The following is a 27,647-nucleotide window of genomic DNA, read 5'->3' on the forward strand; positions in this document are numbered from 1 at the left end:
GTCGACCTCCAGGGATTGAACTAGAGAATTTGTTAACGAAATCATTCTCATGAATTTCGCGAAGCGCGTGCTTGACCACTGGACCATGAACTTGAACTTGGTAGTATTTTCAAGGAGTCGTTGTATCAGAAACTATATTGTGTTCTTCTTTGTTTGATGGAGAGGAAGTGAATATTTGTGGCTGTGCCATATCAAAGATGGCGGCGATGTCATGAGAAATGAAACGCGAAGCGGAGCGGCTAACGGCGGGTAAAATCGATGTTTTCTCAGCTTTTATTTTGATCATCCGGAAGAACCTGAGAAGTTGAAAATTGGGTAGGTCGCTTGTGTGGTTCCAAACTGCCGAGAGCCAACATCCTTAACTTCGATGATGAAAGTACAGCAATCATACATCCGGATTTCCAACCCAATCAATCAAACTACAGTTTGCGAATCGTATCCTGTAGGTGCGACTCGGTCAAAGCTTTGGCTGAGTACCGGAATTGGAGGACGATTCCGGGCTTGGTGAAATAAGGACGCACGCAAATGGCGTGAATCCAAGAATAGTGTATTGTTTGACGACTTTATGATCCATCCAGCTACCTCACAGTTTATTTCTCTCTTCTGCATTTGTATTCGTTCGTGCTGCTTCTTGAGGCTCAAAACCTTTCACGATTTTGGCTTTGGTTAATCAGACTTGATTCCTTGTCAGTCCGCACCGGAATATGCATCGCCTACAGAAAGTCCACAATACCCATCACGGCCCCAGATTCCGATTCAAATTAGACTTGAAGATTTTGAGCGCTGCGATAAATCGATGGTCAAGACCAAGTCTTACGCCAAGCAGTACGAAAGTGGTAGAGAAGTGATTCTTGATGTTGGAAATTTTTCATAAACTAAAGGAAATCCGTGCAGTGAAACAAATGACAGAATCTTTGACATACCCTCTCCGCATTTAAAGGCCAAACTCACATTGCCGGGTGCGCAAAAGTTTGTGCTTATTTGATTGAGTCTTTGAAGATTCAATCTCCCCTGTCGGCGCCATCACCACAGTTCAAGTCTTCGAGAGGTCTAACTCTACCATTTTTATCGGATTTTCCATGAATCTTGATAGATATCAAAGATAGGAACTGCGATAGCAAAGCATTGCCGCCAAGAATGGAATTGTGGTCTCCGTAACTCCTAGGAGGAAGGAGGAAGTACGACTTTACCCAGGCCACGTCGTCCCACGTGATGTGGTTACTCGAAATGGATTACCCCGCACGAAAGTCGTCTCATATGCGATGTAACCTGCATGGGGTAAGGCAAGGGGGGAATGAGAAAAGAAACCTCAATTTCACACTTCAACTTCTGATTTCCTTCCTTCCATCCATCATGAAAACGTCGAGCGATTTGTGAGAATATTCGGAATCGCCTCTTGAAAGAATATTTCAACATCTCGAAACACTTGCCTCACATGCACTCCCATTGGAATTTCCACCGCAGTAGTCGGGGTCGCAAGAGTTGACCTGGCCGTTTGATTTCATATCTAAGTATTTCAAGTACATGCAACTGGAATCCATCCCGAAAAATGTTATACTATTCCATGGAATCTTCGCCCATACGCTTCATTTCATCTCAATGTTGAGAATGAAACCTCGAATATGAACACGAACTCCAATCCAAGCACGACAAACCTTCACGGGGACCTACCATCAAAGACATTCATCGTTGTGATGAGTTTTGAAAAGATGTTGTCGTTCAGGTATCTGTAAGTCAAAGCACCATCTTCCTCTTCTCTCTTGTTTGTTTTCGAAAGCTAATGTATGCGACAATGTAAGTTCTTGAAGGGATCGCAGGTTGTCCTCGGTATTGATGATGGAATGTCGATCGGCAGAAACGGACCCCGGAATCTATCCCTATGAAAGCGAAAGACCCTATAAAACAAATCGATCCCAGGCCTTGTCCACAGCGCTCGGCAGGCAATTTTCTAGCAAACACACCAATTCGATAGTCCAGTCAATCAATCCAAATCCTTCCTATTGAATCACCCAATCGATCTCCGTTTATGTTTCGTGATTCACATATCCAGAGCAAGAAACGGTCTTGGCGGCGATATCTAATCGAGTAGGCATATACCGGTATACACGTGAAGACATCGTTATGCAGTATACCTTTTCTTCATTTTCCGAAAATAACTACGGGAAACGATTTCTTTTGGGTCCTGGTTTCAATAAGTAGTGCCCTCTAAGTGGCGGACACTTGCTTAATATTCTAGTGGTACAAGCCTTATCAGACTCTTCAACTACCCTGCTAGCAGCTAGATCCATTAAGGATCTTAAAAATTGGGTATACCCCCACGAAGAAGCTCCCCCCACTGCTGAAATTTTACACTTTTTATTGATGAAATGATTGAAAGTGGGCAGAATTGTTCCGAATCTCAAAGTTCATTACTCTTCCAGCTTGAGATTCCCCAATCTATATAGCATTATATAGGTAGTCAAAGGAATGCTATATTCTGACATGGCTAATATGAAATTGCAGAGAAATGGAAAGCCACATCAGATTCACATATAAATCTTACCAAACTGGCTTACTGCTTCTGGAAGAAATCCGAAATCTTCCGACGGGATTCAGGGGCCAAGACAACAACCAACACAACAATTTCAACCAAATAAATCGAAAATCATGTGCTAGAAGGACTCTTTCTACTGGTCGATTCATGATCCATCATCAAGATCTGTTTCCTAATTCGACCTTTCTTTTGATTTATCTGCTCCTATAAAAAGTGGGATTTCAATTGTGCAAAATGACTCGTGGCATTTTTTGGTGAACTTATGGCGCACGATAGCTGGCGTAAAAAGTCTCGGGTAAGATTCTACTGTGTGACAAGTTTTATTAGCAGGGATGAAAACTCAACGTCAGTCAAAAAAGTATTGACGACACTCACCCAATGCCCAGGAAACCCGAGAGAGAAAGAGGCAAAGAATAATATCGGGTGTTCAGGCAATTAAGGAAATAGCAAGAACCGATTCAAGTGAATTGAGTTTAATTTTTTTCCTTCGCAAAATGATTTTACTTTTTCTTGTTAGACTCGTCGTGTAACGAAGTATAAAATTCTTATGTGAGATTGATCATTCAACGGTTTGATGAGATCAGCTCGATCAGTTGCGAAAGTTTAAAGTCTACAATGTACTCTCTATCCGGGCCCCTCTACCCAAGTGGAAATTAAACATCCAATTTCAATCCGAGAATAGTTGTTTTTTGTAATATCCCCACCATTCCGGTATTTTCTCTTGAAGATATCTTGCTCGGAATCCACTTTCTTTCTTTTTATACCCTTTTACTACATAGCGCCGCTGTCGATATCGGACGAGATAAATCTCTCAGCCTTGCATTTCAGTCATGGTACTGTTACACTAATTCTGATAGGAGGATATCATAAACCGAGCGGGCTGACCCACATATTGCTATTAAAATTTTGAAGATTAGTGACGGCACGATCCATATTCACTCTTTTTGATCGGGAACTTCCTGAATATTCAGGAACAATTAGTTGACACCGACTTTCAAACGGAGCTAGATCAGAAAAGGTGTCCTTAGCTCATTTTTTCTTGATTCTCCTTCCGCCCTTCCCATTCTTTCCCACACTCACACCAAGTCACAAAACTTCTTTTGCTTGTCAACACTCGAAGTCTTCCATCTCCACTCATACACCTATCTCCAAAAACCTCATTTTTGAGTTACTTCATACACATCAATACAATGGCCGCTCGTGTTGCTCCTAAGATGGCTTCCCTCATGGGATCTGCCTCCGCAAAGGTTGCCCGCCCAATGGTTCGATCCAACCTTGGTGCTCAACGTACCTTCACTGGTAAGCTTTAAGCTTTTAATACCTTCATGTTGTCAATTATCAATTGAGGTTTCGTCAAGCTTCAATAGCTATCGATATAGCTTCAATTGTATTACGATTCGATACATCTATCATCGTCTTCATCACATACCTATCGTCAAAATTCAATGGATAAAGAACATCTCGCTAACAAAATTTTCTTCCCCACACAGCCATGAGCAAGTCCTCCAAGACTGCTTTCCAAGCCGTCAAGCGTCAACAAACCAGCCAAATCCTCTCCAAGACCACCCAAATCTCTGCCCGCCCATACTCCTCTGAAATGGCCAACGCTCTCGTTCAAGCTTCCCAAAACCTCGGTATGGGAGGTGCCGCTATCGGTCTTGCTGGTGCCGGTGTTGGTATCGGTCTCGTCTTCGCTGCTCTCTTGCAAGCCGTTGCCCGTAACCCAAGCATGCGTGGTCAACTCTTCTCTTACGCCATTTTGGGTTTCGCTTTCGTCGAGGCCATCGGTCTTTTCGATCTCATGGTTGCTATGATGGCCAAGTTCTTGTAAATATGTCGTCATGTCTTGATGAAATGGGGAAGGGGTGTGTATAAATACGGTGGATGGAGATGGGGAATGAAGGTGGTGGTATAAATCAACGGTGCATTGTTACACCACGGGCATTGCATGCAGTTGCATATAGATGGTTTGGATCGATAATATAGAAAAATCGATGCTTCTTATAGACGGATTTCCTCTCTCCTCATTATATTAGAGCATAGAATTTCTAGATTAGACGAACATACAGACAGATGATGAATTGCCTTTCTCAAAGGGTAGTTCCTGTAAACTATCAATGAAGAATGTATACCTATCCCTCTTTTACCTGTGCTATGCATGTTGCGATTTATTAATCTAGAACTTAGACTCGGGTCTTGGAGTAACTGGGGCCGCGGCTGGGGGATTTCCCAACCGCCAGCAGGTACGTATGTATGTATGTATGTGTTGATTTGTTTACTTTTTTTTCGGGATATCTCGGGTGAAAAATTTTCACTTGATGTTTCGGAGGTGTGGTTGTTGAAGGGATCCGTTGTTTTTTGGTTATCTATCGATAAGGGTTGGGTTGAGGACGGACCTTTACGACTCGAATTCATGAGTTGGGATTGGAATGGATTGGGAAGCGAGAACGTGGTGTTCATGTGATGGGTTTTATGGATGGATCACGTGAGAGTGGTCTGAAGGTTTTGGCTGGTGTTACTTGATGCTGAGTAAGAGGTATGGACGGATGCGGTTGCTGGATAGATATTGGGGATTCTTGGGATTCTGGGATGTTTGTGCACTTTACTTGATATTCATACTCTTCACCCGAGGGGAAAGGATCCCAATGTTTTTACAATAACTAATTACCAGGACATATGTACACACATACCATCGCTAACCGCCTACCCCGTTACGAGGAATTAATAAACGTGGAAATGGAAGGATGGGGTTTATAATTCGTTTTTTCTTTCGTTGATGGAATTTGAATGGAATATAGATGGAATATGGATGGGATGTAATGGGTAGAGGTATAGGTGGTTCAGCTTGTCTGGTATTTGAGATTGAGAGGGGGTTAGAGGAATGAATGATATGTATTGGATACTGGATATTGGATATTGGATATTCGGGGGAGGGATGGAGATGGTTGGGAATGGCAGGGCTGGGGGATATTTGTATGAATATTTGTATGGATGGAAGGAAGGTCATGGAGATGGTCTAGAGAGCGTGGGATGAGGATTGTAGTGGGAGTAAGAGAATAGAGGTGGATGGGGAGGGAGGAGCTTAGGGCTGGGGATTGTGGATGGCGCTTGGGAAGTCGGGTCTTGGGTACTTGGGGGGGATTCGATGGGGTGGGACCGGACTGTGTGTTACTACCCGGTCAATGTATTCAATTGATGCTATATCAGATTCACATGAAGGGGAAAGTACGAGATTGGAATTGATAGAAGCAAGATCAAATTAGGATACGTAGATGAATGAATATCATTTAATCTGAGATCTAAAAAAGCATCTTTATATTGAATTGAAGTCATGAAATCGTAAGTCATACTTTAAGAGCCAGGAAAATCATTCTGGGAATAAAGACAGGTTTCCATAAAAAGAACAAGAAAACAACGAAGCCAAAAACCGCCCAATGCAAACAAATCATCACCATAAAATCCTAACCCCTAGAAGAAAATTCCAAGAAAACACCACGCTATGCTATGCTATGCAAAACCTTCCGAACACCTAATCCTCATCCTCATCCAATCCAATCAATTGATCTCAATCGGTGCTGGTCCATAAATCGCATTATTAGAAACCTCCAACGCATTAGCAAAATCCGACCCCTTAGCCAAAGCCGCCAAAGTCAAGCCATTACCCGTAGCACCATCCGCAGCACCGGCATCGAATTCAAATTTAGCAGTAAAAACAACCGTTTTCCCATCTGCTTGTAAACTGATACTTTCGAATGGTTGAACCACTGGTTTATTTTGTTGATTGATATAGACGAGCGAGAGTCCCTCGCAGTTCTCTCCCCAGGTGGTGCTGTAGTCTTGATCTGCGTTGAGCTGGAATGAGAATGTGATGATGGTGTCAGAATCGATGGTGTCGGGTTGAGAAGCAGTGAGTTTTTGGAAGGTCTTGAGAGGGATGGTATCGCTATTTGGACAAGTTCCTTCAACGACGAAATTCTGGTTCAAAGCACTGAATGCAAAATCTCTAGTGCTAGCTGTCAAGAAAGGAAGAGCGGATGGAATTTTGTTAAGGATTTGTCGGAAATATCCATTTTGTTCTCCTTCCTGTCCGAGTGATGCTGCAACACCACGGATAAATTTGGAATCACCGTTCGTGCCAAATACTGTTTGGATATCTCCCAAAGTACCCATGGTTACATCTGTGAAAAGAGATGCTGTAGCTATGGCTTGCTCAAAGTTTGTAACATCGAAATTGTATTGACATGGTTGAATGATAGCATTGGTATCATTGGTGAAACGAACGATAGCTTTCTCAGCATTTAATGAATGCAGTTTTTCTTGTGCAACGATTGCGTTAAGATTTGTAAGTACTGTGTCCCTACTATCTTGACTGTCGAATGTATAACCTGGGACATTGTTTGTGATATTGAAGGTAAGTTCCTCGAAGAATGCGACTTCCATGTTCTCGTTGAAGGCGACGAGCTTGAAATTGGTGAGACTGTCATCTCCACCAACCAATGCAGAAGGAGGAGGGATATTAGAAAGAGACCCGTGGGCTGCGGTTTGGATTGCCAGTAATGGCCCTGTATTGGTTGCTGTTACAGCTTCAAGGAAGCTATTATCGACTGAGAAAGGAGCTGCGGCAACAAGGGTTGAGAGGAATGAAATTCCGAAGACAATATTTGAAGTATGCATTATGAATTATGGACTCTGAATTTGAAATAAGAAGAAAGAAGTATTTTCTATGAAAGAAACGAGAAAGAAAACTTGTAGACCTAAGGAGATTCGTAAAAAGGTGTGGTGATGTAATTGTTAATGAGGTTATTGATGAAAGGAAAGTCAAAATGCAAACGTGCCAAACGGTCTCCTATATAGCCAGACCATCTCTAGGTCTTCTAGAACACCGCCTCATGCTTGCTCGTTAATCACCAGATTTGTACCATACCTTTCGAGTTGCCTTCGGAATACAATTTAAGATTCGGCCGCAGTTGACATGACCTAAATTCACTTTCTCTTCAAAGCAATCCAAATACCAAAGAACGTGCTTACATGTAAGTGAGCTCTGTTTGTTGAACCAATAGTCAAGAAGTATGTTGGAGGCGCAGAACAAGTAGGAAGCCAGAAATAGAACCCACGCGCGGTTGTAAGCGCTCTTGAAAAGACGGTATATGCCAAACTAGAGGGGATTGATTGGTGAACATGCGTAAATTAGGCGACTCAGCCGACCCCAATGATCGGATATTCTAGTTTCCGTTCGCATAGCCACCACGACATGAATCTTTTCAATTGTAGATACTGCAAAGACCAATAGCCTGTCATCATTTTTTTGATGTGAGAAACGCTATGAATAGATGGTAATGAATGTTTCAATCGGGATGATATCAAAAAGAACACGTAGGGCTGATTTTTTTCAAAAATGTGCATGGTATGATGTAAGGAGTTGATGCCCAGATTCAGGCTAGTAACATGAGATGATTAACAAATAAGGAAAAGAATGCGATGAACATCAAGTCGTAATGAATCTTGTTGGAAAAGACTCGTCGTCTTTGAAGTCAAAGTCTCACCTTGGTATTGAAGGAGTGTTTTTCAGACAAATTATGGGGCTTGGATGAGAACTAGCGCACACTTGATGTTGAACTCTAGGAACATGGATAGATAAATTCCCGAAAAAGAATGGAATGCGATTGTCATTCAGAGTAATCATGTATGATTTTCAAAGTGCTTACTGCAGGTACTATACATGTCATCATGCAGTCACAGTTACTTCCCGCATGTGTATATCAACCTTAAAATAGACACGTCAGTAGAAGACCAGAACGATAATTGATTGTACTGTATCAATGCGCGAATGATAGGCTATGTAGTTAGTTCAATTTATTATTGTGGACATTCTTAAGTATTAGTATACACCACGATAAACGCTACTCTGATTTTAGTACATTGTATGTGAGCTAAAGCACCATAGAAACAAAGTATTGGTTATTCAATTAAACTCTGAAGTGTAACATTTAAATCAGGTTGTTCTATGTATTCACAACCTATCCCGCCTCCATATCGCATGCCCAGATATTTCAGCCAATGCGATACGGACACACTAAATTGATTCAAGCAACTCAAATCAAACACCCGGTGATAATCAGAATGGCAACCTGCCATCCCGAACATGGAAAACATTCCTTCGAAATATCAAGACCGTGAAGTGAGGACCATTTTGTGACGAGAGCATCTGCTAGCGCACGGGAGTCGCAGCTACTTTCTGGGGTATCAACTGCTTCTTCTGGTGATATTGTCGCTGTGAAAAACTCTCGACTTGAGATTTTTATCACATCAACCTTGAATTCTTTGCTAAGCAGTGGAGTAAAAAGTCCTACCACACGTAAAAGTCTCAGAATCGAAGTATTAATATCCAGATATATTGGATACATAAGACAATAGTAAGATTACTGCACCAATATGATGGCTGGACGTGATAATTGCATTGCCAGGTAAGCATTGTGATGGTGGATTATAGAGTCAAGTGCGGCGACTAGACCGAGGATTTGGATATTTAGAAATCAAAAGTCGTCATCACTATCCTCGTCATCCTTTGGTGGGAGCATCTTACTCATATAAGGACCATCCAACCAATAGCCTAATCTTCGATAATAATCTCTTGTACCAACACCACTGATGACACTTATCTTTGTACTTCCATGCTCATTTCGGGCAATCCTTTCAGCTTCTTCCATGAGTAATGTACCATAACCTTGATGTTGAAACTTTCTTGGATCACGAGCATGAACTGGAACAGCTGAGCCATAAACGTGAAGCTCACGAATTATACTCGTAGGCTGTCCAGTAAGCTCGGGCCTAAAGGTATGTGTTTTAGAACATTTTCTCAAACGAAGTAATCCGATAAGAATATCTTGCTTTGGATCTTCATATGCTAAGAATGTCTCCCATCCTTTATTTGCGGTATAATCTCTTCGAACAAGTTCAACCTGAGAAGGACGAATCTTATTCTTAACCTCATTGATACCAACTTCACGAGTTCGAACATCACGACAAGTAGTACCAAAATCCTTCATTCTACTCAACGCAAGCTCTCGAAGATTTCCATTCTCAACACCAGATGTGACCAAAGGCATTGGAATATCTCTTTGAACACGATAAATACGAGTCCACGGTGGTACAAGAGCGAGGATGCGAGCAACTATATCGATCAGGGCATTTGGTGTGTAGTTCTTGTATCTGCCAGTTCTCCAGAGTTCATATAAACCAGTTCCACGAATGACTAATGTTGGGTAAATTTTGAGACCATCGGTTCTGAAGGCGGGGTTCTCAAAATATTCCCTAAATTGATCCAAATCTCTCTCCATTCCAACATTAGGTAAATCTGGCATCATATGGCTAACAACTTTAAAGCCAGCATCCTTCGCCAAACAAAATGTTTCTGCGACTGAAGCCACTGTGTGACCTCTGTTGGTATCTCGAGCAACGTCCTCGTACAGAGATTGTACACCAATTTCCAAACGGGTGCAACCATATCTTAGCATAGCAGATAAATGTGGTTGTAAACAATAATCCGGTCGAGTTTCAATTGTGATACCAACACATTTGATGTTACTCATCTCACCAGCTTGAACTGCTTCATCTACATTATTTCCTTGATATCCACTAAGCGCATTGTGTAACTGGGAGATGAACCCATCTCTGTAACTTTCAGATAATGACATGAAAGTACCACCCATAATAATATATTCAACCTTGTCGACGCTGTGGCCGAGAGATTTAATCTGATCTACTCTTCCTCGGGCTTGTTCAAAAGGATCGTATCGTGCGCGTATAGCTCTCATTGATGTAGGTTCATAACCAGTATATGACTGTGTAGAATACTCAAAATCGGAATCAGGTCCACCGGGACAATAGACACAAATATTTCCTGTGTAGGCAATGTGAGGACATCGATGTGGTTTACACATAACTGCGACAACTGCAATACCAGAAGCACTCCCTGACAACCTGTTAGCCTCGCATATGTCTATGCAATAGGAAATACATACTAATTGGTTTTGCGATTAACTTTGGAAGGATATATTTCTTATAATGTTCTGGAATGGCGGCAATAATAGCAGTCAATGGTGGAATATTACTGAGCCTGTGACGTTTTGACATTTTTGCCCTTAAACTATTCAAATTGATATCCTTCCTCGGCGCATTTGGATCCTGTTGAGATTCATGATCCTGTACTAATGCGCTAGCAATATCTGAACATGCTCTCAAGTATCTTTCATTCTCTGGGGGTAGATTAGGATCCTTTGGTTTTCTTTGCCTATCCGACAATGTCATTGTATCGACGGTAGTGGCCATTTTGGATTGTGTGGAGATGCAGTTGGTTCAGTACGATTGCACGTTGGGACAAGTTTTGGTCGCCTTTCTCTTGAGGCTTTGCGCAGCCTTTGGTATCTCAAAATCAAAACTCTTCTCGTGGTAAATCGTGAAGTTGTGAAGAGTGATGCAGTTGATGCTTTGATGAAATCGCGGGGTTACTAAAATTAATGTTCTTGTGTGAAATAAATTTCCATTCCAAGCCAAACTACCGGAATAACCAATTAATCCGGCAAAATCGGAGGCCTTGCAAGCGATTCCGTCCGTAACAGAAGAAGCTGGTAAGAAGAAAAGAAGGAAATAATTCAAGATTAACTTCAAATCACTTTCCTGTCTTTCATATCTGACATCAATTGTCCCTCAGACAAGATGCAGGCTTTTTCAAGATGTGCCAGACCTGCGATGCAGGCTGCTATGAGAAGACAAGGTTATTCTACTTCGACCTCTGCTTATGCTGCTACCGCGGAAAACCTTCGTATCACTAAGGATACTAGAGTTATCTACCAAGGTTTCACTGGTAAACAAGGAACGTAAGTATTATCGCAAGACTCTATTTGGTAGTGAGGAAATAAGCTGACAAGTCTGCCATAGTTTCCATGCCCAACAAGCCATCGAATATGGTATGTCTTAAGACGAATAATGGGGGAATTGAAAAGGTTCTGATATGGAAATAGGTACAACTGTTGTTGGAGGTACAAACCCAAAGAAGGCTGGACAAACTCATCTCGATTTACCCGTTTTCGCAACCGTCGAACAAGCTGTAAAGGAAGCCGGTGCTACAGCTTCTGCTATCTTCGTCCCGTAAGATCTACCGCAATCGCAAAGAATCTGTAATGGAAGGATGGATTTGGTGCTGATATAATATACTTTGCAGACCCCCTCTTGCTGCTGCCGGTATTGAGGAGGCTATCGCTGCTGAAATTCCTTTGGTTGTGTGGTAAGAATATATATCAAATTTGCATGTGATAGCACTTATACTAATTGATGATTTAGTATCACTGAGGGTATCCCACAACATGGTATGTTTATATTTGGAGTTTAAGAGGATAAATCTAACCTCAATACAGACATGGTTCGCATTACAGATATTTTGAAGACTCAAGGAAAGACACGTTTGGTTGGACCCAATTGCCCAGGTCTCATTGCACCAGGACAATGTAAGATTGGTATTATGCCAGGGTTCATTCACAAGCGTGGACGTATTGGTATTGTTTCTCGTTCAGGAACTTTGACTTATGAGGCTGTCAACCAAACTACACAAGCTGGATTGGGTCAATCTCTTGTTGTTGGTATTGGTGGTGATCCATTCTCTGGAACCAACTTCATTGATTGCTTGAAGGTATTCCTTGAAGATGAGGAGACTGATGGTATTATCATGATTGGAGAAATCGGAGGATCTGCAGAAGAAGATGCTGCCGAATTCTTGAAGGATTACAACACTGCTAAGAAGCCAGTTGTCAGCTTTATCGCTGGTATCTCTGCTCCTCCTGGACGAAGAATGGGACACGCTGGTAAGTATTCTAAGATGATACCCACTAATGACACTTAACTAACTTATCTCAGGTGCTATTGTCAGTGGTGGAAAGGGTGGTGCCGATTCCAAGATCTCAGCTCTTGAAGCTGCAGGTGTAATCGTTGAGAGAAGTCCAGCATTGCTCGGAAAGACATTACATGCTGAGTTCATGAGACTTGACATGATTTAAGGATATTATTTTGTGAATAGATAAAGGGGCGATGATGATGTGCATTTGGTTTTAATGGTTTTCTTCAATACCTCATTCCTGTACAGCTAGCAATTACCCTATGTGTGCCAGTATAGACTTTTATAGACTTGTGATGGAGAGATAATCTAGGCAAAGTTTTTAAGTGATGACTGATGAATGATGAGTGATAACATATACTGTATGTAGATAGTGAAAGCTACCGGATATCGTCAACTCTATTCGACCTCGTGAATAAGGCTACTTGAATATGGCATACGTCTATCACTCGGTCTCTCTCTGGAAGAAACAAATGGCCACCGAAAATACATACTCTTTCCAATATTCACATCAAATCAAACAACCAAAAATTCCAATTGAATGCTGTACAAAAACATTTGAAGACTTTTGAGCTTATCATCTACACAATCATCTAATAATAATTCAATGACACACCTACATTGCTGAAAGATTCCATTTTAGCCCCTGAACACTACTGAAAGGGATGTTCGGTAAATATTGCACTGTCTTGAGCTTGTACTCTAGATCTACTGCACCTCGTAGCTCTCGGCTCCCCACACCTTATCCTCCCTCGACATTTCAATAAACAAATCCTCCTTCAACCACATATAAATCAAAATGCTGTCTGGCATATTGATCTTCAATCAAAAGGGAGAGAATCTAATCTTTCGCGCATTTCGGAATGATTGTCGACCACGACTCGCAGATGTCTTCCGAATTCAGGTCATCTCCAATGCACAAGTTCGTTCACCAATCCTTACTTTAGGAAGTACAACCTTCAGTCATGTCAAACACGAGAACATATATTTGGTTGCAATTACCAAGAGCAATGCCAATGCTGCGCTGGTCTTCGAATTTCTCTACAGACTGATTGCGCTGGGGAAAGGCTACTTTGGAAAATTCGACGAAGAAGCGGTTAAGAACAATTTCGTCCTGGTATATGAACTTTTAGATGGTGAGTGCAATGCGCGATTCGCAGGTATCAATTGTGCCGGAAGCTGATGAATTTGTGACATAGAAATCTTGGATTTTGGATACCCTCAAAATACAGAGACCGATACATTAAAGATGTACATCACAACGGAAGGTGTCAAATCGGAACGAACCATGGAAGACTCGGCGAAGATTACAATGCAAGCAACCGGAGCATTATCATGGAGGAAAGCCGATGTCAAATACAGAAAGAATGAAGCATTTGTAGATGTCATTGAAGATGTCAATCTTTTGATGTCTGCTACAGGAACTGTTCTACGAGCTGATGTAAATGGTCAAATCGTCATGAGAGCATATCTTTCCGGAACACCAGAATGCAAATTCGGACTTAATGATCGATTATTGTTAGATGGTGATAGTCTTTCATCTCTACCATCTGGAAATCGTATGGGTACCAAGGCCACCAAAGCAGCAGCTGGTAGTGTTACACTGGAGGATTGTCAATTTCACCAATGTGTTAAGCTAGGGAAATTCGATACCGACAGAATTATTTCATTCATACCTCCCGATGGAGAATTCGAACTTATGCGCTATCGTGCCACCGAAAATGTCAATCTGCCATTTAAAATTCATGCCATCGTGAATGAAGTTGGTAAAACAAAGGTCGAATACAGTATTGCAATTCGAGCAAATTATGGTAGCAAGCTATTCGCTACCAATGTCGTTGTTAAGATACCTACTCCTTTAAATACTGCTCGAATCACAGATCGATGTACACAAGGAAAAGCAAAATATGTACCGGAAGAGAATGTTATTATATGGAAGATACCAAGATTTACTGGACAAAATGAATTTGTCTTGAGCGCGGAAGCTACGTTAACAAGCATGACAAACCAAAAGGCATGGTCAAGACCACCATTGAGTTTGAACTTTAGCTTGTTGATGTTTACAAGTTCGGGACTGTTGGTTAGATATTTGAAGGTCTTTGAGAAGAATAATTACTCGAGTGTAAAATGGGTGAGATATATGACTAGAGCAGGGTCTTATGAGATACGGTAAGTTTTAAATCTAATGATATACAAAGGCTTCACTAACAATTTGCAGATTTTAATCAAAGGTATCATTCGGGATGGAGTTCTGGGAAACAAAGCATTGCCAAGGCGTCGGAGTAGAAATTGGGAATATAATACAATCTTCATGTCTTGCTACGGTTATTTCTGAGGAGCTTTACTTTGATGTCCTCATCACCCAATTCTCTAATCAAATTCTCGAATACACCTTTCAGTTGTTTTCCTCTTATACTTAATACCGAACCACATAACAAAGCCATCTTTTAGTACTCCTCCATCTTATCGACTTCATCGTTGCATCCACCCTAGTCTCACTATCTTTAATTTTCTCTCATACCTTCCCGATGATCTAACCCAGCATTATTTCACCGCGACAAATCCCCAGAGGCTATTGAAAATTCATTTTCCCATATCTCTTTGGTCATATAGATATCGGCTCTGAAGCAACTCTCTTTCTAATCTCATAAGAAAGAGTTGGCTGATATGCTCTCATTCATACATTCCGCGCGGCTGATATCAGTTCCGTAAAGAGCGACGTCTTTTGCATCTTTCCTCCACCTCAATTCGCTGCTTTTCTTTGGAATTTACTCTGACCAAAGATTGCCCATCTTCTTGGATTTCGACCCGGCGTTCTTTTCGAGGCAGGGTGTCAATTAAAATGGTTACATACGAGTAGTACTCATAGAGCGTCCCATGGTGAGAGGGTAACAGAAGGCATCGCTGCCAATTGTCTGTATGAGGCTTATTGAATCAGTCAATATCTGTGGATACATCGTATGGGCATTTAGAAATGATAAATTAGATTCTTATGCTACCCATTGGGTCATCCCCTCAATCACTATTCTTGGTCTGAGGCTGATGGTAGTTCGGCTCTTCCGGTATCAATCGTAGAAGCAAAGTTCAAACTTGATTCGAAATTTGAAAAGACCACTGTTTCTGACCAATACCTTATCGATACTAAATTCCTGATCAATATCCATAGTTAAAAATCCGAATTGTCTGTTAGAGTCTGTGACATAACGAAGAAGCTGAATCATACAATATGAAATTTCATGCACCTGACTTGGATCCCCTCCATATGGCCACTGACGAGTAGTCTGATATTCTCAAATCTCTTTCTTTATCGCTATTCGACTTTCTATTTTAGAGAGCCATTCCTCATCACCTTTCCTATCTTCGGATGCACAATCATCAGAGGACTTGCGGTTTTTTTGAGCCCATCTTGTTCATAAATTATTTTATATCGCAGGCCTTACTGTAGCTATCATATGTAAGCTAATAAGGTCTGTAACTTCAACGCATTAACTCCTACATGGTCCCTTCAATATAGTTTCTGCTACCAGCAGTGTGGTTATAGCTATGTATACAATAATAGCCCATAAGACTACCTCTACATAAATGCTCCGTTTTTCAGCATCTTACGAACACCCTCCTCGGAAAAGTCGAAGCTGAGATCAAGGTATTGTTTCAGAGAATAGACAAGGCTTCCGGGCGAAGGAAAGATAGAGTTATACAGTGTCCGGAGTTGGTGAAAGGAAACATTTCGTACAGGCGTAATGAACTGCTACCCACCCTATGCATTGCGAATGCGAATGCATGGAATGTGTTGACCAGTCAAAGGTATTGGTGTAGTATCCCTACGATATTCAAAGGACATCACTTAGATTGATATGTAAGTAACTGATCTTGAACTCTGCCTTTTCAGGAAAACTTTCGTTGAATAGTGGCACTGGGATGAACGTCAAGATAAATCAAACCTTGGTACCGATTTGGTAGACATACAATCACGACCCTAAAATGATTTTGAGTCGTGTGCGGTTCGCTGGTGTACTTCTTCCGTTTACTTTTCCGAGACGATTTTGGATATATGTTTTTCATTCTTGTTACTTTCTTGAATGGTAACACCACCTGGTGGATAGTGACGGAGACTAACCATTGACAATGTATCACTTGTCTGATGAAAGAGTGATATACATATTTAAGCTACATAACTCAGCATTGATTCCCCATTCTTCCCATTCCTTTCCTTTCAATCTAAATCCCATGATCCGGAAAAAGAGTCCTCACAATCGCATACAAAATCTCATATAATGCGGGATGAAAATCCGTGCTAAAGCTAGAAGTGGGTAAAGAACCAAAATATCCCACTACTTATACAAGATGTTCAAGTCCTTGATTTGCTGGTTTCAACTCTATGTTCTCTGACTTCAACGCTGGGATCGAAATGGGATATTGTAATTTTCGACTTGGTTTCCCATCCGTAGGATCATCGGATCGAAGCGTTACTTCAAGTAATCGAGGTGATTAGTATACTTTCCCGGAACATTAATTTGCATTTGGTAAGTCATCTTAAGGTAGATGGTCATAGCTCGATTGCATGTATTTGCGAGGGTATCGACTCTTCTTTGAGTAGTGAGTACTTCTGAATTTCAAGAATAGGGAGTTTGGGGGTTGAAGTGGAGTGGTTCAAAGGGATTGCATGGGTAGGCGTGGTGGGATACGGATACCTCAGGAGTTTTCGCCCGCTCGGAACTGGTAGGGAAACCCATGATGAAGATTGGTTGGGAGGAGGTCCTTTTTCTGTTAGAAGTATTCGATGCGGATATGGAGTTGGAACTTGGTTCTGGGGTTAGAGATGTTTCAAGAGGTGGTACCGAGGATATTGTGTGAATTTTTTTTTCATGGGCAGATGGGGTGTTCTTTTCCTTTTCTTCTGTTATAGAGATGATGGAGGCATTGTCTGTGACTGGTCTTTATGCTAAGAGGGAGCGCCGTCTCAAGTTCTACTGGGTAATACTTTCGTTTACCTTCAAGTCAATGACTACATATGCTGGTGAATACTTGATTCTCTTCCATGGCCGTTTGGAGCAATGCATCATCACAAAATATCACATCAACGATAAACAAATAGATGATTAAATAAAAGAATGTCATTAAGAAGTTTATTACTCTAGCGATAGCTCGCCAGCATCTAGCCTTTCTGAGCTCATCACCACAATCCAAAATCATACTATCATACGGTATCATAAGAATCATCATCACACCCCAAAACCCCAAAAGAGCCCCTAATACCTTACTCCCCGATCCCCTTTTAAACTTTTTCGCTTCTCATTCTCTAAAGCTCTGTCTCCTTATCCTTGAGTCCACCTTTCTCTCCCTCATACGAAGGAGGACCAGCTTTCTCACTCGCACTTTGTCCATCATGAATTGGTTGATCTGCAACATGCATTTGCTCATCATTGACACTGAGTTTGTATTCTTCCTTATCGATATCTCTGTAGATCCAATAGAAAGCACACATCATGATGAAACCAATGATAGTTGGCGCACCGAAATCCCAGGTAAGATATGGATCCTTGATGACACCGGCACAGGCAAGACCAACGAGATAAGCAATAGCTTGGGTGAACAAGTTAAGAGCAGATACGAGACCTCTCATGTTGGCTGGAGCACGGGAGTATGCAATACCGTATGCGGGAACGTTGACGAAGAGTTCGGAAATACCACCGATGGCGTAGGGAACGGCCATTAACCAAACGGAGATGGAGGATACGAGGGAAACACCATCGGCATCAACACAGGTTGCGGAAGAACCATACTTTCCGCAAGGTCCGATCTTGTAGGCGTAGTAGTTGAGAAGAGTGTAGGCGGCACCTCCGAGAGTAGACAGGAAGAATCCGGTGGTCATTCTGGCGATTGGTCCGTAGTGAATGTTGCGCTTTCTCAACAATGGGTAGAGACCGTAGTTGAGGATTGGTGCGACAATGATAATGGAGAGAGAGTTGAAGTTGTTCATCACATCGTTGGGGGCACCATCGGTAGACAACATAGTTGAGAGAGCATTAGCGGAGCTACCAAGACCGTTGTCGTTGATGTTTTGAATTGGGAAGAAACAGAAGATTCCGGCAGCTTCGAAAGTACGCTTGACATCCTCGATGAATGCATCGTTCCATGGTACATCGATAACGTTTCCAGACTGGGCAATGACGGATGGCTTAGCGGCTTCAAAGAATCCTCCCTTGCGGGTGAAGATTTTTCTTAAACCACCTCTCTTGAAACAGATACCAACAACACGGCAGACGTTGCCAAGATCGGATCCTCCTGGTGGGTAAAGGATGAGACGTTTGCGCATGTACCAGAGGAGGAATGGGAGAGGGACATAGAGGAGGAGTGGGAGGAGGAAGGACAACCACCATCCGATGTATTTTTCGGTGTAGGCAGTTGGGACACCCATGAATCCACCGACGTTAACGAGGAGGTAAAACCAAAGCATGACACGCTCGGTAGTAGATTCGGGGTCAACAATGACTACTTCACCAGATGGGAGAGTCTTCTTGACTGGAACTGCGTGTGGCATTTGATCGAGAAGGGTTGGTGCAATATTAGGTTTGAACATAGCTAGAAGGAGATTAGTGGATGATGGCTAAAATTTAGAATGTATAGAAAACTTACCAGCACCAATAGACAAAGTATAGACACTCAAAAAGAAAGGAGCCTTGGCATTTCCGCTGGCCAACAAACTAGGAGCACCACTTGCACACATGAGAACATGTGCAATACCACATACTGCTACACCCCAGCAAATAATCTTGAATCTACCAGTTTTGGTATCGGCGAGCCATCCGAAGAACAATGGAAGTGCATATGCAAGTAGAGAGAATGATTGAGATGTGGCTGTTGCTTTGACAGTACCGAGACCTAAAGCTCCGGCAGTTTGTTCAGTTCCTCTTGGTGGTGCACCATAACCATCACCGCCGACTGGGAGTGGTCTGTTGACGAAATTGTTAAACAAACCATTGCAACCACTGTGAGTGAATTACATGTTAGCGAGATTGTCTAATTAATTGCATACGTCATTCCAAAGTGAGGGGAAACATACTAGTAAGAAGCTCGCTCAGCGAATTCGACAGCACAGATCAAGTAAGTGACACTAGGAAGTTTTCCAGCTACTTTTCGGAGGGTTTTCTTCTCCTCTTCAGTAGGTATTAATTCTGGATCGATATGTTCGTGTCCATGGCCTTCTGCATGGACTATTGCGGCCTCAGATTCGAGACCGACTTTGGGGTGATGCTCCCTTGAGACTGTGTGAATCAACGATCCTTTCTGGTCGATAGCTAGGACAGCATCACTGCCTAGCATCGAGCCTTGGATGTCGGCTGTGATGTTTTCTTGAGCAACTATTCGTGAATGTCAGTAATTTGTAAAATAAAATAAAACCAAACCAACATAATCGAGTAGAAAAAATTACTTACCCATCTTTGCGAAGTTGATTTATCACAACAGGTAAAGAGAGTGGTCGTAGAAGTGCGACTAAAGAACAAAACCACGAGGAGGGGAAACACGAGAATAAATATACCGCTGCCATACCCATCGAATCCCAAGCTACACCACCTAAATTCACCATGTTCCCCATTCACCACCCTAGGCCTCGACTAATTCGGAGAATCTCGCATGCTGCTCCCATGCACTCCTAGCTAGCATGGGATAATATCCCTCCCTCCCATACGGGAACGCCATACCAATCAGCACCGTTATCAGCTGGTACGAGCTCTCACGATTGTGTTTTGTGAACTCATTCCAACGCTGATCCATTACGGAGATCGCCTAAAGAGGAAGGTGTGTAAGTGATATTGAACGCACGGAACAAATCATAGCAGGTATCAAATCGTTCTAGAAGATATAAACTCAGACCCCAGGTTCTGAATTGACCAGGCTACCTCCTTGTATGTGGCAAATATAGTCAGAGCAAGGCCAATCGGTAGCACACTTGTGTATTGTGTACGGGCAGTTCTGTATTCACCCGATTATGGAAAGCTGTCGTGCATACAGTATAATGACCCTAGTGCATCCAAAGACCAGCCCAGTCACCAGTGCCACCTCAATTGCAGCACCCACAAGAATGACAAAGACAATTGCGAGGCCTTTCCCCTCCACGATATCCACCTTACCAGCCTCATCACACAATCATATCCCCAATCTCAAATATCACCCCCAAAACCCACCCTTCAACCGTGGTCCTTCATCTCTATCAAAATTCATTAAACCAAATCATTCTCATTTGTCAAGCGAATTCATCACCAACAAATAATCATCTCCTCTTTACTCCACAATAGGAAGGTAACGTTACGCCAAGAGTTTGAGAATGTTGCCAAGCAGAAAATCCGATAAGAAATTAGTCGCGCGAGCAGTGAACCAGACAGGAAGAGGGTCAGAGGCGAACAAAGCTTTTGGGGAACTCGGGTATCAGCGAACGGTGAACTCGGCTCACTAATAGCTCTCTACCACTGGACTGGAACAGGAACAATTCTATCCTAGGCATCCGGGATAACAAGCTGGCAAAAGATGTTATGTCAAGAACGCGAGACCGAGAAGACTGGGCATACGAAATTGGAATGATGGAACTGCCCACAGCTCTTTTCACCTGCCAAAAAAAGATTTAATTTAGTTACCGAGTCGACTTGGCAATACTAGGTACAGGTAGAAGCTTATGTACCTATTCAAATGAGCCGCCCGTCTTTTCATACCTATCCAATCTTGCTTAATATTGCCGTTAGATCTAGCCAACAAGCATTTCCCTCCTCTTGGTACCAAGGCAAGGTAAGGTGGTTTGATTTTGGTGGCGGGAAAGCCATCCGGGGTCTGTCTTTTATCTTTCCCCCAAAAGCATCGGGGATAGCTAGGGATTTGATAATAAGCAATTGAAGTACTAGATTTAAACATGAATGTCGTGATCGATGAGTGGATATAATTATTTCATGGCGTTGGAGGCGTTCGAAATTGATACCCGATGGGGGTTTTTGGACCGAGATGGGAGTACCATCCTCGTCACCTCGGTCCTTTTTGCAATTACGATAAGCAAAAACGAGATATGGTGAAATATTGGGAGATTGTGAGGATATTATCATTATTTATTGTGTTTGATTATTTGTGAATATTTTAATGCAACCAATAATAGATACATAAGTACAAACAAGACCCAAATTCCCAAGATAAAATGCCACCCACGTGTCTCTATACTCTAAAGAGTGTAAAATCGCCTCCTCGTCTTCTCTTTCCACGTTATAGATATGAACTGATAACCCTATATGATGGGTGAGATACGAGATAGAGAGAGAGGCGTAGAATGTAAGCTATTGATACATGATAAGAAATAAATGGAGAACCCGAATCCTTAACCTCAGCCGAGTCCGAGTTCATCCATACCATATCTCTCGATCTTTCGATTCTCACAGTCTATCTCCCCTCTCTCTCCTCCCCTCCACATCAAAATGATAATCGTGATCACATCCCAAGCTCCCAAGTAGGTACAATCTGCAAGCCCGAGGCGAAGCTTTCGAAGCTTCTTCCAAGAATTCTTGGAGACGAGCCACTTAGCAGCCAGATAAATCTTAACGTTGCACTGATTTGCCAAGCGTAAAGATATGTGAGTAGTGACATGCAATACGGGCCACAAGGTCTGAATCATCAACTCAAATCAATCACCTAGTTTAACGAAGGCTGAAAGCCTTATGCTTATTTCCCTGATACCAAAAGCTGGGTAAGAAACATATTGCCATCCGGCGCTTATTTCTGAAGCTGATAGTGAGTGACAAGCAACACAAGTTTGAAGATATGGTAAGACATCTCGCAGCGAACAGAAACCAATCAATCAAAAGACTCCTATTGAAAAGCACGAGTAATGTTATCAGACCATCAATCAATCAAAACATTCCCATTCAAAAGCACCAGTAATCATCACATACTCGTGATGTATCTTTTAGGTTCTGACCTGCCGATGAAGGAATATGCCTATGCATCGCTAGGTAAGCACGAGGATATCGTTTAGATGAATGAGGAAACTCCTCCGATGGGCGATACGAATTGAATTCCTTATCTCAACATCCATCTTCATTCAGACAGACCTCGGGAGTGTAAGCCAGCAAGCCAGCAAGCTGTTGGCACTTGGAACTTGGAAACACTGATTAGGATATTGACAATCCCGGGTATCCACGCTCAACATCGCTCTTACACGGATTGAAATAGCCGAAATGCTGAATGCTTTTCTCACTATTTTGAATATTGAACCGACAAGAATTGATGAACTCGGAAATTATTGAATGATAAAGCAATGGAATACAATACGATGGACGGATGGATGTGATCATAATGATGTGCCTGCAGACTTGGCACTCAACTCATTATCTGGTAACTATTCCGAAATCCAAAGGGACGATATCAATTCATCTGCCTAGTATTCACTTGAATATCCATCCATCCATCCATCCATCTACACATCTAACAAATTGTCAACTTCAACAATCAACACTTCATCTATCATACAATACACAACTTGCAAGAAATCGAAGAAATTAATGAAAACAAACGAAAAGAAATCTCGACATATAAAAACAAAGAATTATCTCAAGAGTCATTCATTATTCATCAATCATTATGAGTCAATCGGTCTGTCTGACACCAATGTCTGCCTGCCCGCCTAAATAACAAAGAGACAGGAAGTTACATCCGTGCTTTTGATACTCGATTCTCCATACGAGTATAAGATTACATGCAATACACACAAATATATATCGGTACGAGAGTCGTCAAGATAGTAAGCAAATAAGTCAGCAATCGAAACGAAGATATCTTTCTCGACCCCTTATCGCACGTCTACAGATTCTAGATTCCAGAATATCAATATCGATATCGAATAGACGATGAGATATTGTTTTCTTGCTTATGTTTATCTTATGAGGAAGAAGTATCTTACCTATTTACATCCTTTTACACGCCCCCCATCCTCCCCATCTCTTTTTTTCTAGTTCTCAGTTCTTGTTTTTGTTCTCGTCTTTGATATATCTAGAAAGTTACTACGAAATTATTATTTATATAATTTCACACACTTCCCCCCATCCTTCCCATTCCCATGATTCCTCCCCATCCTCCCCATCATTCCCATCCCTTCCTTTCTAGTTCTCAGTCCTCGTCCTCGTCCTCATCTTCATTCTCGTCTTTATATTCACTCTATTATTTTGCTCCTCACTGTATATCTTATCTTTCAACAATTTCACATTCATACAAATTCATCTCATCCAATTTTCACATCTCAACACAATTCATCATCTCACCCAATCTCAATATCTCAATTAACTTCACATTCATCCAGCTTCATATTCAAATAAATTCACATCCATACAATCTCAATGTCTCAAGACAATACAGTTCATCGTCACCCAAACTCGATAAGCACGACCACGACCACGACCACGACCACAACTCAAAGCAGAATAAACAAAGATCACAAATCATATTATTTTATCTACTTGAATGATTTTCAGAAATCAAGTCTCCAGTCTCCAATCTTAATTCAAAATACGAATATACGGATATATAATCAAAAGAGATGATATATACAGTCATTTATTTATTCATTCATATAATAAACAATATATCCTTCTGTTCCCTATTCTTTTCTCTCCTAAACTTCAATGCAAATCTAGATGCACGACTCAACTCAACTTCTACTTCATCAATATCAAGTCACTCATCATTCCATCTCTACCCCATCCCCTACTCCCTACATCCCCCATCCCACACTCCAGCCCTCCCACACCCCTCCACAAACTCCCTCACACTCCTCCCTCTCCCCCCAATAATCCCCTCCAAATCTCCTCCCAACCAAGCCTCCTCCCCCCTCCTAACCGCACCTTCAAGCTCTCCCAAAACCCCCGCCAACCCTTCCTCCACCCCACCCTCCACCATTCCCTTAACAATCTCCTCTTCCTCCACACCCACATGACTAATCTCCCTCCCCAACATTTCCGTCAAGAGCGCAGCGATATCATCATAAGACCATAATTCTGCTCCCCTCAAAACCAATTCCTTCCCCAACAGTCCCTTCTCAAAATCAGTACTTCTCCACCCAATCAAAGCTTTACACGCCACATTTGCGACATCCTCCACACTCACAAACGGGATCTTCCCTTTCCCCGTCGCTGAAATTAATCGATTTTCATCGCGGATGGTATATAAATGGTGCATTTCCGAGAAATTTTCCATGAACCAACTCGGTTTCAATATCGTCCATTCCACTGCGTTCGGGTCGGAATTATTCGATTGTCCTTCAAGTGTCTGAAAATTCCTTCCCTCTCCCTTTATATACTTAGATATCTGAGATAAAATCGGTCCATCCCCGCAATGCTGTATACTCCCACTCAGAAATACAATTCTTCTTACTCCTCTCTTAATCACTACATCGATAAACCTTTTAGCCAGAGGAAGTGCACCGAGAACAGGAGGAGCGATCATAAAAACCGCTTCAATTGAATTTTCTTTCGCGTCGCCGCCCCCTCGGATGAGATAAAAGGATTATCATAACTATTGGTATCCAACCAGTCGAACTTAACTCCTTTAGTATTTGGAAGTGACGCTGGAGAAGATCCGGACCGAGATGCTAAAAGAACGTTATATCCATCAACAGAGAGGAGAGGAGCGATTCGTCGGGCGACCTTTCCTGTACCACCGAGAAGTAAAATAGTAGTCATATCCGTCCCACCATTCTTCACTCCAATATCAATACCCTTGATCTCATTGCTGTCCATCTTTCCAAAATCCGGCTGTGGCGTCCTATCTATTTCTCCACAGTCCTTGGCTACTGACCCTTGAATTCAATCAAGAATTCGTGAATTCGGGATTTATCCTCGATTGATAGGATGGTGGGGAAATCGAACGAAAGTAAAACCTATCAAATACCCCAAGAGTTCATTTGGACGATCCGATTACAGGCATGATTCATGCCCACTCAAGTCCCTGCGTATCTGCATGATTTTCACACCAATGTAATATCCATGACTTTAGTCACTTCCATTGCATACCCGAGGAAAGCCGGACCACTTTACCCCTCCGTTTCGTGGCGAACTCCGGTCCTTCCGCAACTCGAACAATTTTTGTTTCGAATTTCGAATTCTGGTGGTGGGGCTGTCTTCAAAATTTATATACCTGAAAAAGTGTATCTTCAAGCAAGAATAAATCTACAATATCGTTAATAAAGCTCTGTAAAGAAAAGAACCTGTCTTCAATAAAGACAAACTTACATGTGAATTCCCATCTGTTGTTGAACTTGTCTCCAATCAAATTTGCGTTCATATTGGTGTTGCCTTCTCCAAAGGATTTCAAGTAATTCCAAGGCTCGATCGGCATGCTGTTGATTTTGATTAGCTTCAATCCAGGACTTTATTCCTCGTTATCTTTCCCATCATGCCCATACAAAGTGAACTTACATAAAGTGCAATCCTAGTATCAGCCTTCAACTTCTTCCTAACAGTATCCTCTACCGCCCAATCATTAAAGATACTTGCTCCTGCTGCAAACAATCCATAATACAAACCCATTTCCAATCCATAACCCTCTGGTGTCTCAGCAGCAATATCTAGAATCTGTGTAATTGCCTCTGAAACTTCTGGAGATGTTGGTTCTTCACCAACTGGGTTCATAATATGGTGAATGAAAAGAACGCATCCGTACATGCAAGCCTTTGTACTAGAGAATGCTTCAGCTTCGAGAGTTTCCGCGACGGTGAGTTTAGTATCGCGTGGTTGTCGTCGCCAATCGTTGGAAAGATCCCGGAGCATAGATGGACAGTTTTGCCACCACATTTGAACTTCATGTTGGATTCCAATGGCTTCTTGTTTAATGATGATTTGTTCTTCGACCGATGTTTCGACAAGGGAACGACTGGATAGACGAGATAACTTGGCCATAAATATCATAAACACATGGAACTCTCCCGTCATAACACCGCCCGGGTCATAATATGGCCAATTCAAGGCTGGTTCTGCTGATGAAGGTGAATCGCCAATTTGTTTTGGACTTGTTGATAGTGTCGGGGCATCTTCGAGCCAATAATTCCCAGGTAATAAAGGACCTTGTCCTGCCCATAGAGAACCAGAAACATCAAGTAACGCAAAGAATCTTGTGAGGAAATCCGATGTTTTAGGACCTCCTCGATGTAAGATAAGATCTCGTGCACCCTTCAGATGCTCCAACCATAATCCTCTATCTGAATGTGATATCTATCATATATAAGCCACGTGTACCATTATATAAGTAAATTGAGAAAAGGGAATTACCTCATAAACACATAGTAAAAGACAAGCACCCAATGTGGCATTTTGTTTCGCAACTGAATTGTCACATAATGCTGTGTTAAGTTCTCTCAAAGCCATGGAATAATGTTTGGTAGCCTTAACCTCATGCTGCTTGTCAGTCCTACTCATATGGCCTGCTGCCACTGCAATAATACTATGTAATAAAGCCGGACTGGTCGTTACAAATGGTACCAATTCTTCTTTGAAAGGATTCCCTTCATCATCATTTGCATATGCCAAGAATCTGGTGCAAAACCCCACAAAATGATGAATATAAGGCATAGTCGTTTTATCAATATTGGGAAATTCAATAACGAATGAATCTTTGGGAATACGTGTTTTACCAAGAGCAAGCTGTTGAGTGGTAGGCAATGAACTGGTACTGGAGATTCCATGACCATGAGATGTCGTGGCGAGCATGTGAGCTGGAGGTGTACTCCATTTACAATCGCGTTGAAGGCGAATACAGCGACCACAATCTGGTTTCCCTTCATCACATTTCACTTTCCTTGCTCGACATGTTAAGCAACCTTGAACGCGTCAGAATTGAAGCCATAAGCCATATGCCCATTGCCATATGGGTGAGATAGATGATTGATGTGTGAAAGGAACGTGAACGGACCTGTTCTTGTTCGAGGTACAGGGGCTTTAATCCCCATTCCCGGAGCCATATTTACTTTGGTATTAGAGGCATTCAAATTCGTTTTCCCTTTGTACATATCAAGGAAGGGATGGCTGTGGTGTTGAGTGGACAGAGGATATAAAACGTTGAAGTTGTCGACGTTTTCCGATATTGAATGTGTACTGAGTAGTTGATTTGTAAAAGCAAAAAAGAGTCAATGCAACACGAACACAGTGTAGTGACTCGTGAGTAAAGTCCACTTTCTTGAGGTTGCGGTTTTGTGATGGCCTGTCGATC

At 42.0% G+C, this 27,647-nt stretch overlaps 7 protein-coding genes across 7 annotated transcripts; 3 read left to right on the forward strand and 4 right to left on the reverse strand.

Moving 5' to 3' along the window:
- Positions 1–3,641: 3,641 nt before the first annotated feature.
- Bfra_004966 (putative atp synthase subunit protein) lies at positions 3,642–4,664 on the forward strand. The gene is made up of 2 exons (XM_037335356.1): positions 3,642–3,832; positions 4,024–4,664. Exons 1-2 carry the CDS (start codon positions 3,724–3,726, stop codon positions 4,362–4,364), a joined length of 450 nt encoding a protein of 149 aa, XP_037192451.1. The 5' UTR covers positions 3,642–3,723; the 3' UTR covers positions 4,365–4,664.
- A 1,424-nt stretch (positions 4,665–6,088) lies between these two features.
- Positions 6,089–7,207, reverse strand: Bfra_004967 (putative sexual development protein; the record flags this gene model as incomplete). Its single annotated transcript, XM_037335357.1, has 1 exon — positions 6,089–7,207. The coding sequence occupies one exon, from the start codon at positions 7,205–7,207 to the stop codon at positions 6,089–6,091; it is 1,119 nt and encodes a 372-aa protein (XP_037192452.1).
- A 1,859-nt stretch (positions 7,208–9,066) lies between these two features.
- Bfra_004968 (putative histone acetyltransferase protein) lies at positions 9,067–10,861 on the reverse strand (the record flags this gene model as incomplete). Its single annotated transcript, XM_037335358.1, has 2 exons — positions 9,067–10,505; positions 10,555–10,861. The coding sequence occupies 2 exons, from the start codon at positions 10,859–10,861 to the stop codon at positions 9,067–9,069; spliced, it is 1,746 nt and encodes a 581-aa protein (XP_037192453.1).
- A 387-nt stretch (positions 10,862–11,248) lies between these two features.
- Bfra_004969 (putative succinyl- ligase subunit alpha protein) lies at positions 11,249–12,666 on the forward strand (the record flags this gene model as incomplete). Its single annotated transcript, XM_037335359.1, has 7 exons — positions 11,249–11,409; positions 11,471–11,499; positions 11,554–11,680; positions 11,754–11,816; positions 11,873–11,898; positions 11,947–12,390; positions 12,443–12,666. 7 exons carry the CDS (start codon positions 11,249–11,251, stop codon positions 12,580–12,582), a joined length of 990 nt encoding a protein of 329 aa, XP_037192454.1. The 3' UTR covers positions 12,583–12,666.
- Positions 12,667–13,218: 552 nt separating this feature from the next.
- On the forward strand, positions 13,219–14,799 carry Bfra_004970 (putative ap-2 complex subunit mu-1 protein; the record flags this gene model as incomplete). The annotated part of the gene is made up of 3 exons (XM_037335360.1): positions 13,219–13,555; positions 13,619–14,588; positions 14,638–14,799. 3 exons carry the CDS (start codon positions 13,219–13,221, stop codon positions 14,642–14,644), a joined length of 1,314 nt encoding a protein of 437 aa, XP_037192455.1. The 3' UTR covers positions 14,645–14,799.
- A 2,919-nt stretch (positions 14,800–17,718) lies between these two features.
- On the reverse strand, positions 17,719–19,859 carry Bfra_004971 (putative peptide transporter protein; the record flags this gene model as incomplete). Its single annotated transcript, XM_037335361.1, has 4 exons — positions 17,719–19,001; positions 19,056–19,408; positions 19,483–19,780; positions 19,856–19,859. 4 exons carry the CDS (start codon positions 19,857–19,859, stop codon positions 17,719–17,721), a joined length of 1,938 nt encoding a protein of 645 aa, XP_037192456.1.
- A 4,293-nt stretch (positions 19,860–24,152) lies between these two features.
- Positions 24,153–27,399, reverse strand: Bfra_004972 (putative agroclavine dehydrogenase protein; the record flags this gene model as incomplete). The annotated part of the gene is made up of 8 exons (XM_037335362.1): positions 24,153–24,931; positions 24,961–25,242; positions 25,457–25,559; positions 25,581–25,650; positions 25,676–25,782; positions 25,862–26,653; positions 26,711–27,258; positions 27,351–27,399. The coding sequence occupies 8 exons, from the start codon at positions 27,397–27,399 to the stop codon at positions 24,153–24,155; spliced, it is 2,730 nt and encodes a 909-aa protein (XP_037192457.1).
- Positions 27,400–27,647: the final 248 nt, after the last annotated feature.

The sequence above is a fragment of the Botrytis fragariae genome (assembly GCF_013461495.1).
Source record: "Botrytis fragariae strain BVB16 chromosome Unknown tig00000054, whole genome shotgun sequence".
Lineage (NCBI taxonomy): Eukaryota > Fungi > Ascomycota > Leotiomycetes > Helotiales > Sclerotiniaceae > Botrytis > Botrytis fragariae.

Bases quoted from the DNA above. Each gene is read 5' to 3' on its own strand.
- Bfra_004966 (XM_037335356.1), top strand. From the start codon at position 3,724: ATGGCCGCTCGTGTTGCTCCTAAGATGGCTTCCCTCATGGGATCTGCC. The intron at 3,833-4,023 runs GTAAGCTTTAAG...TTCCCCACACAG, and splicing joins TGCTCAACGTACCTTCACTG to CCATGAGCAAGTCCTCCAAG.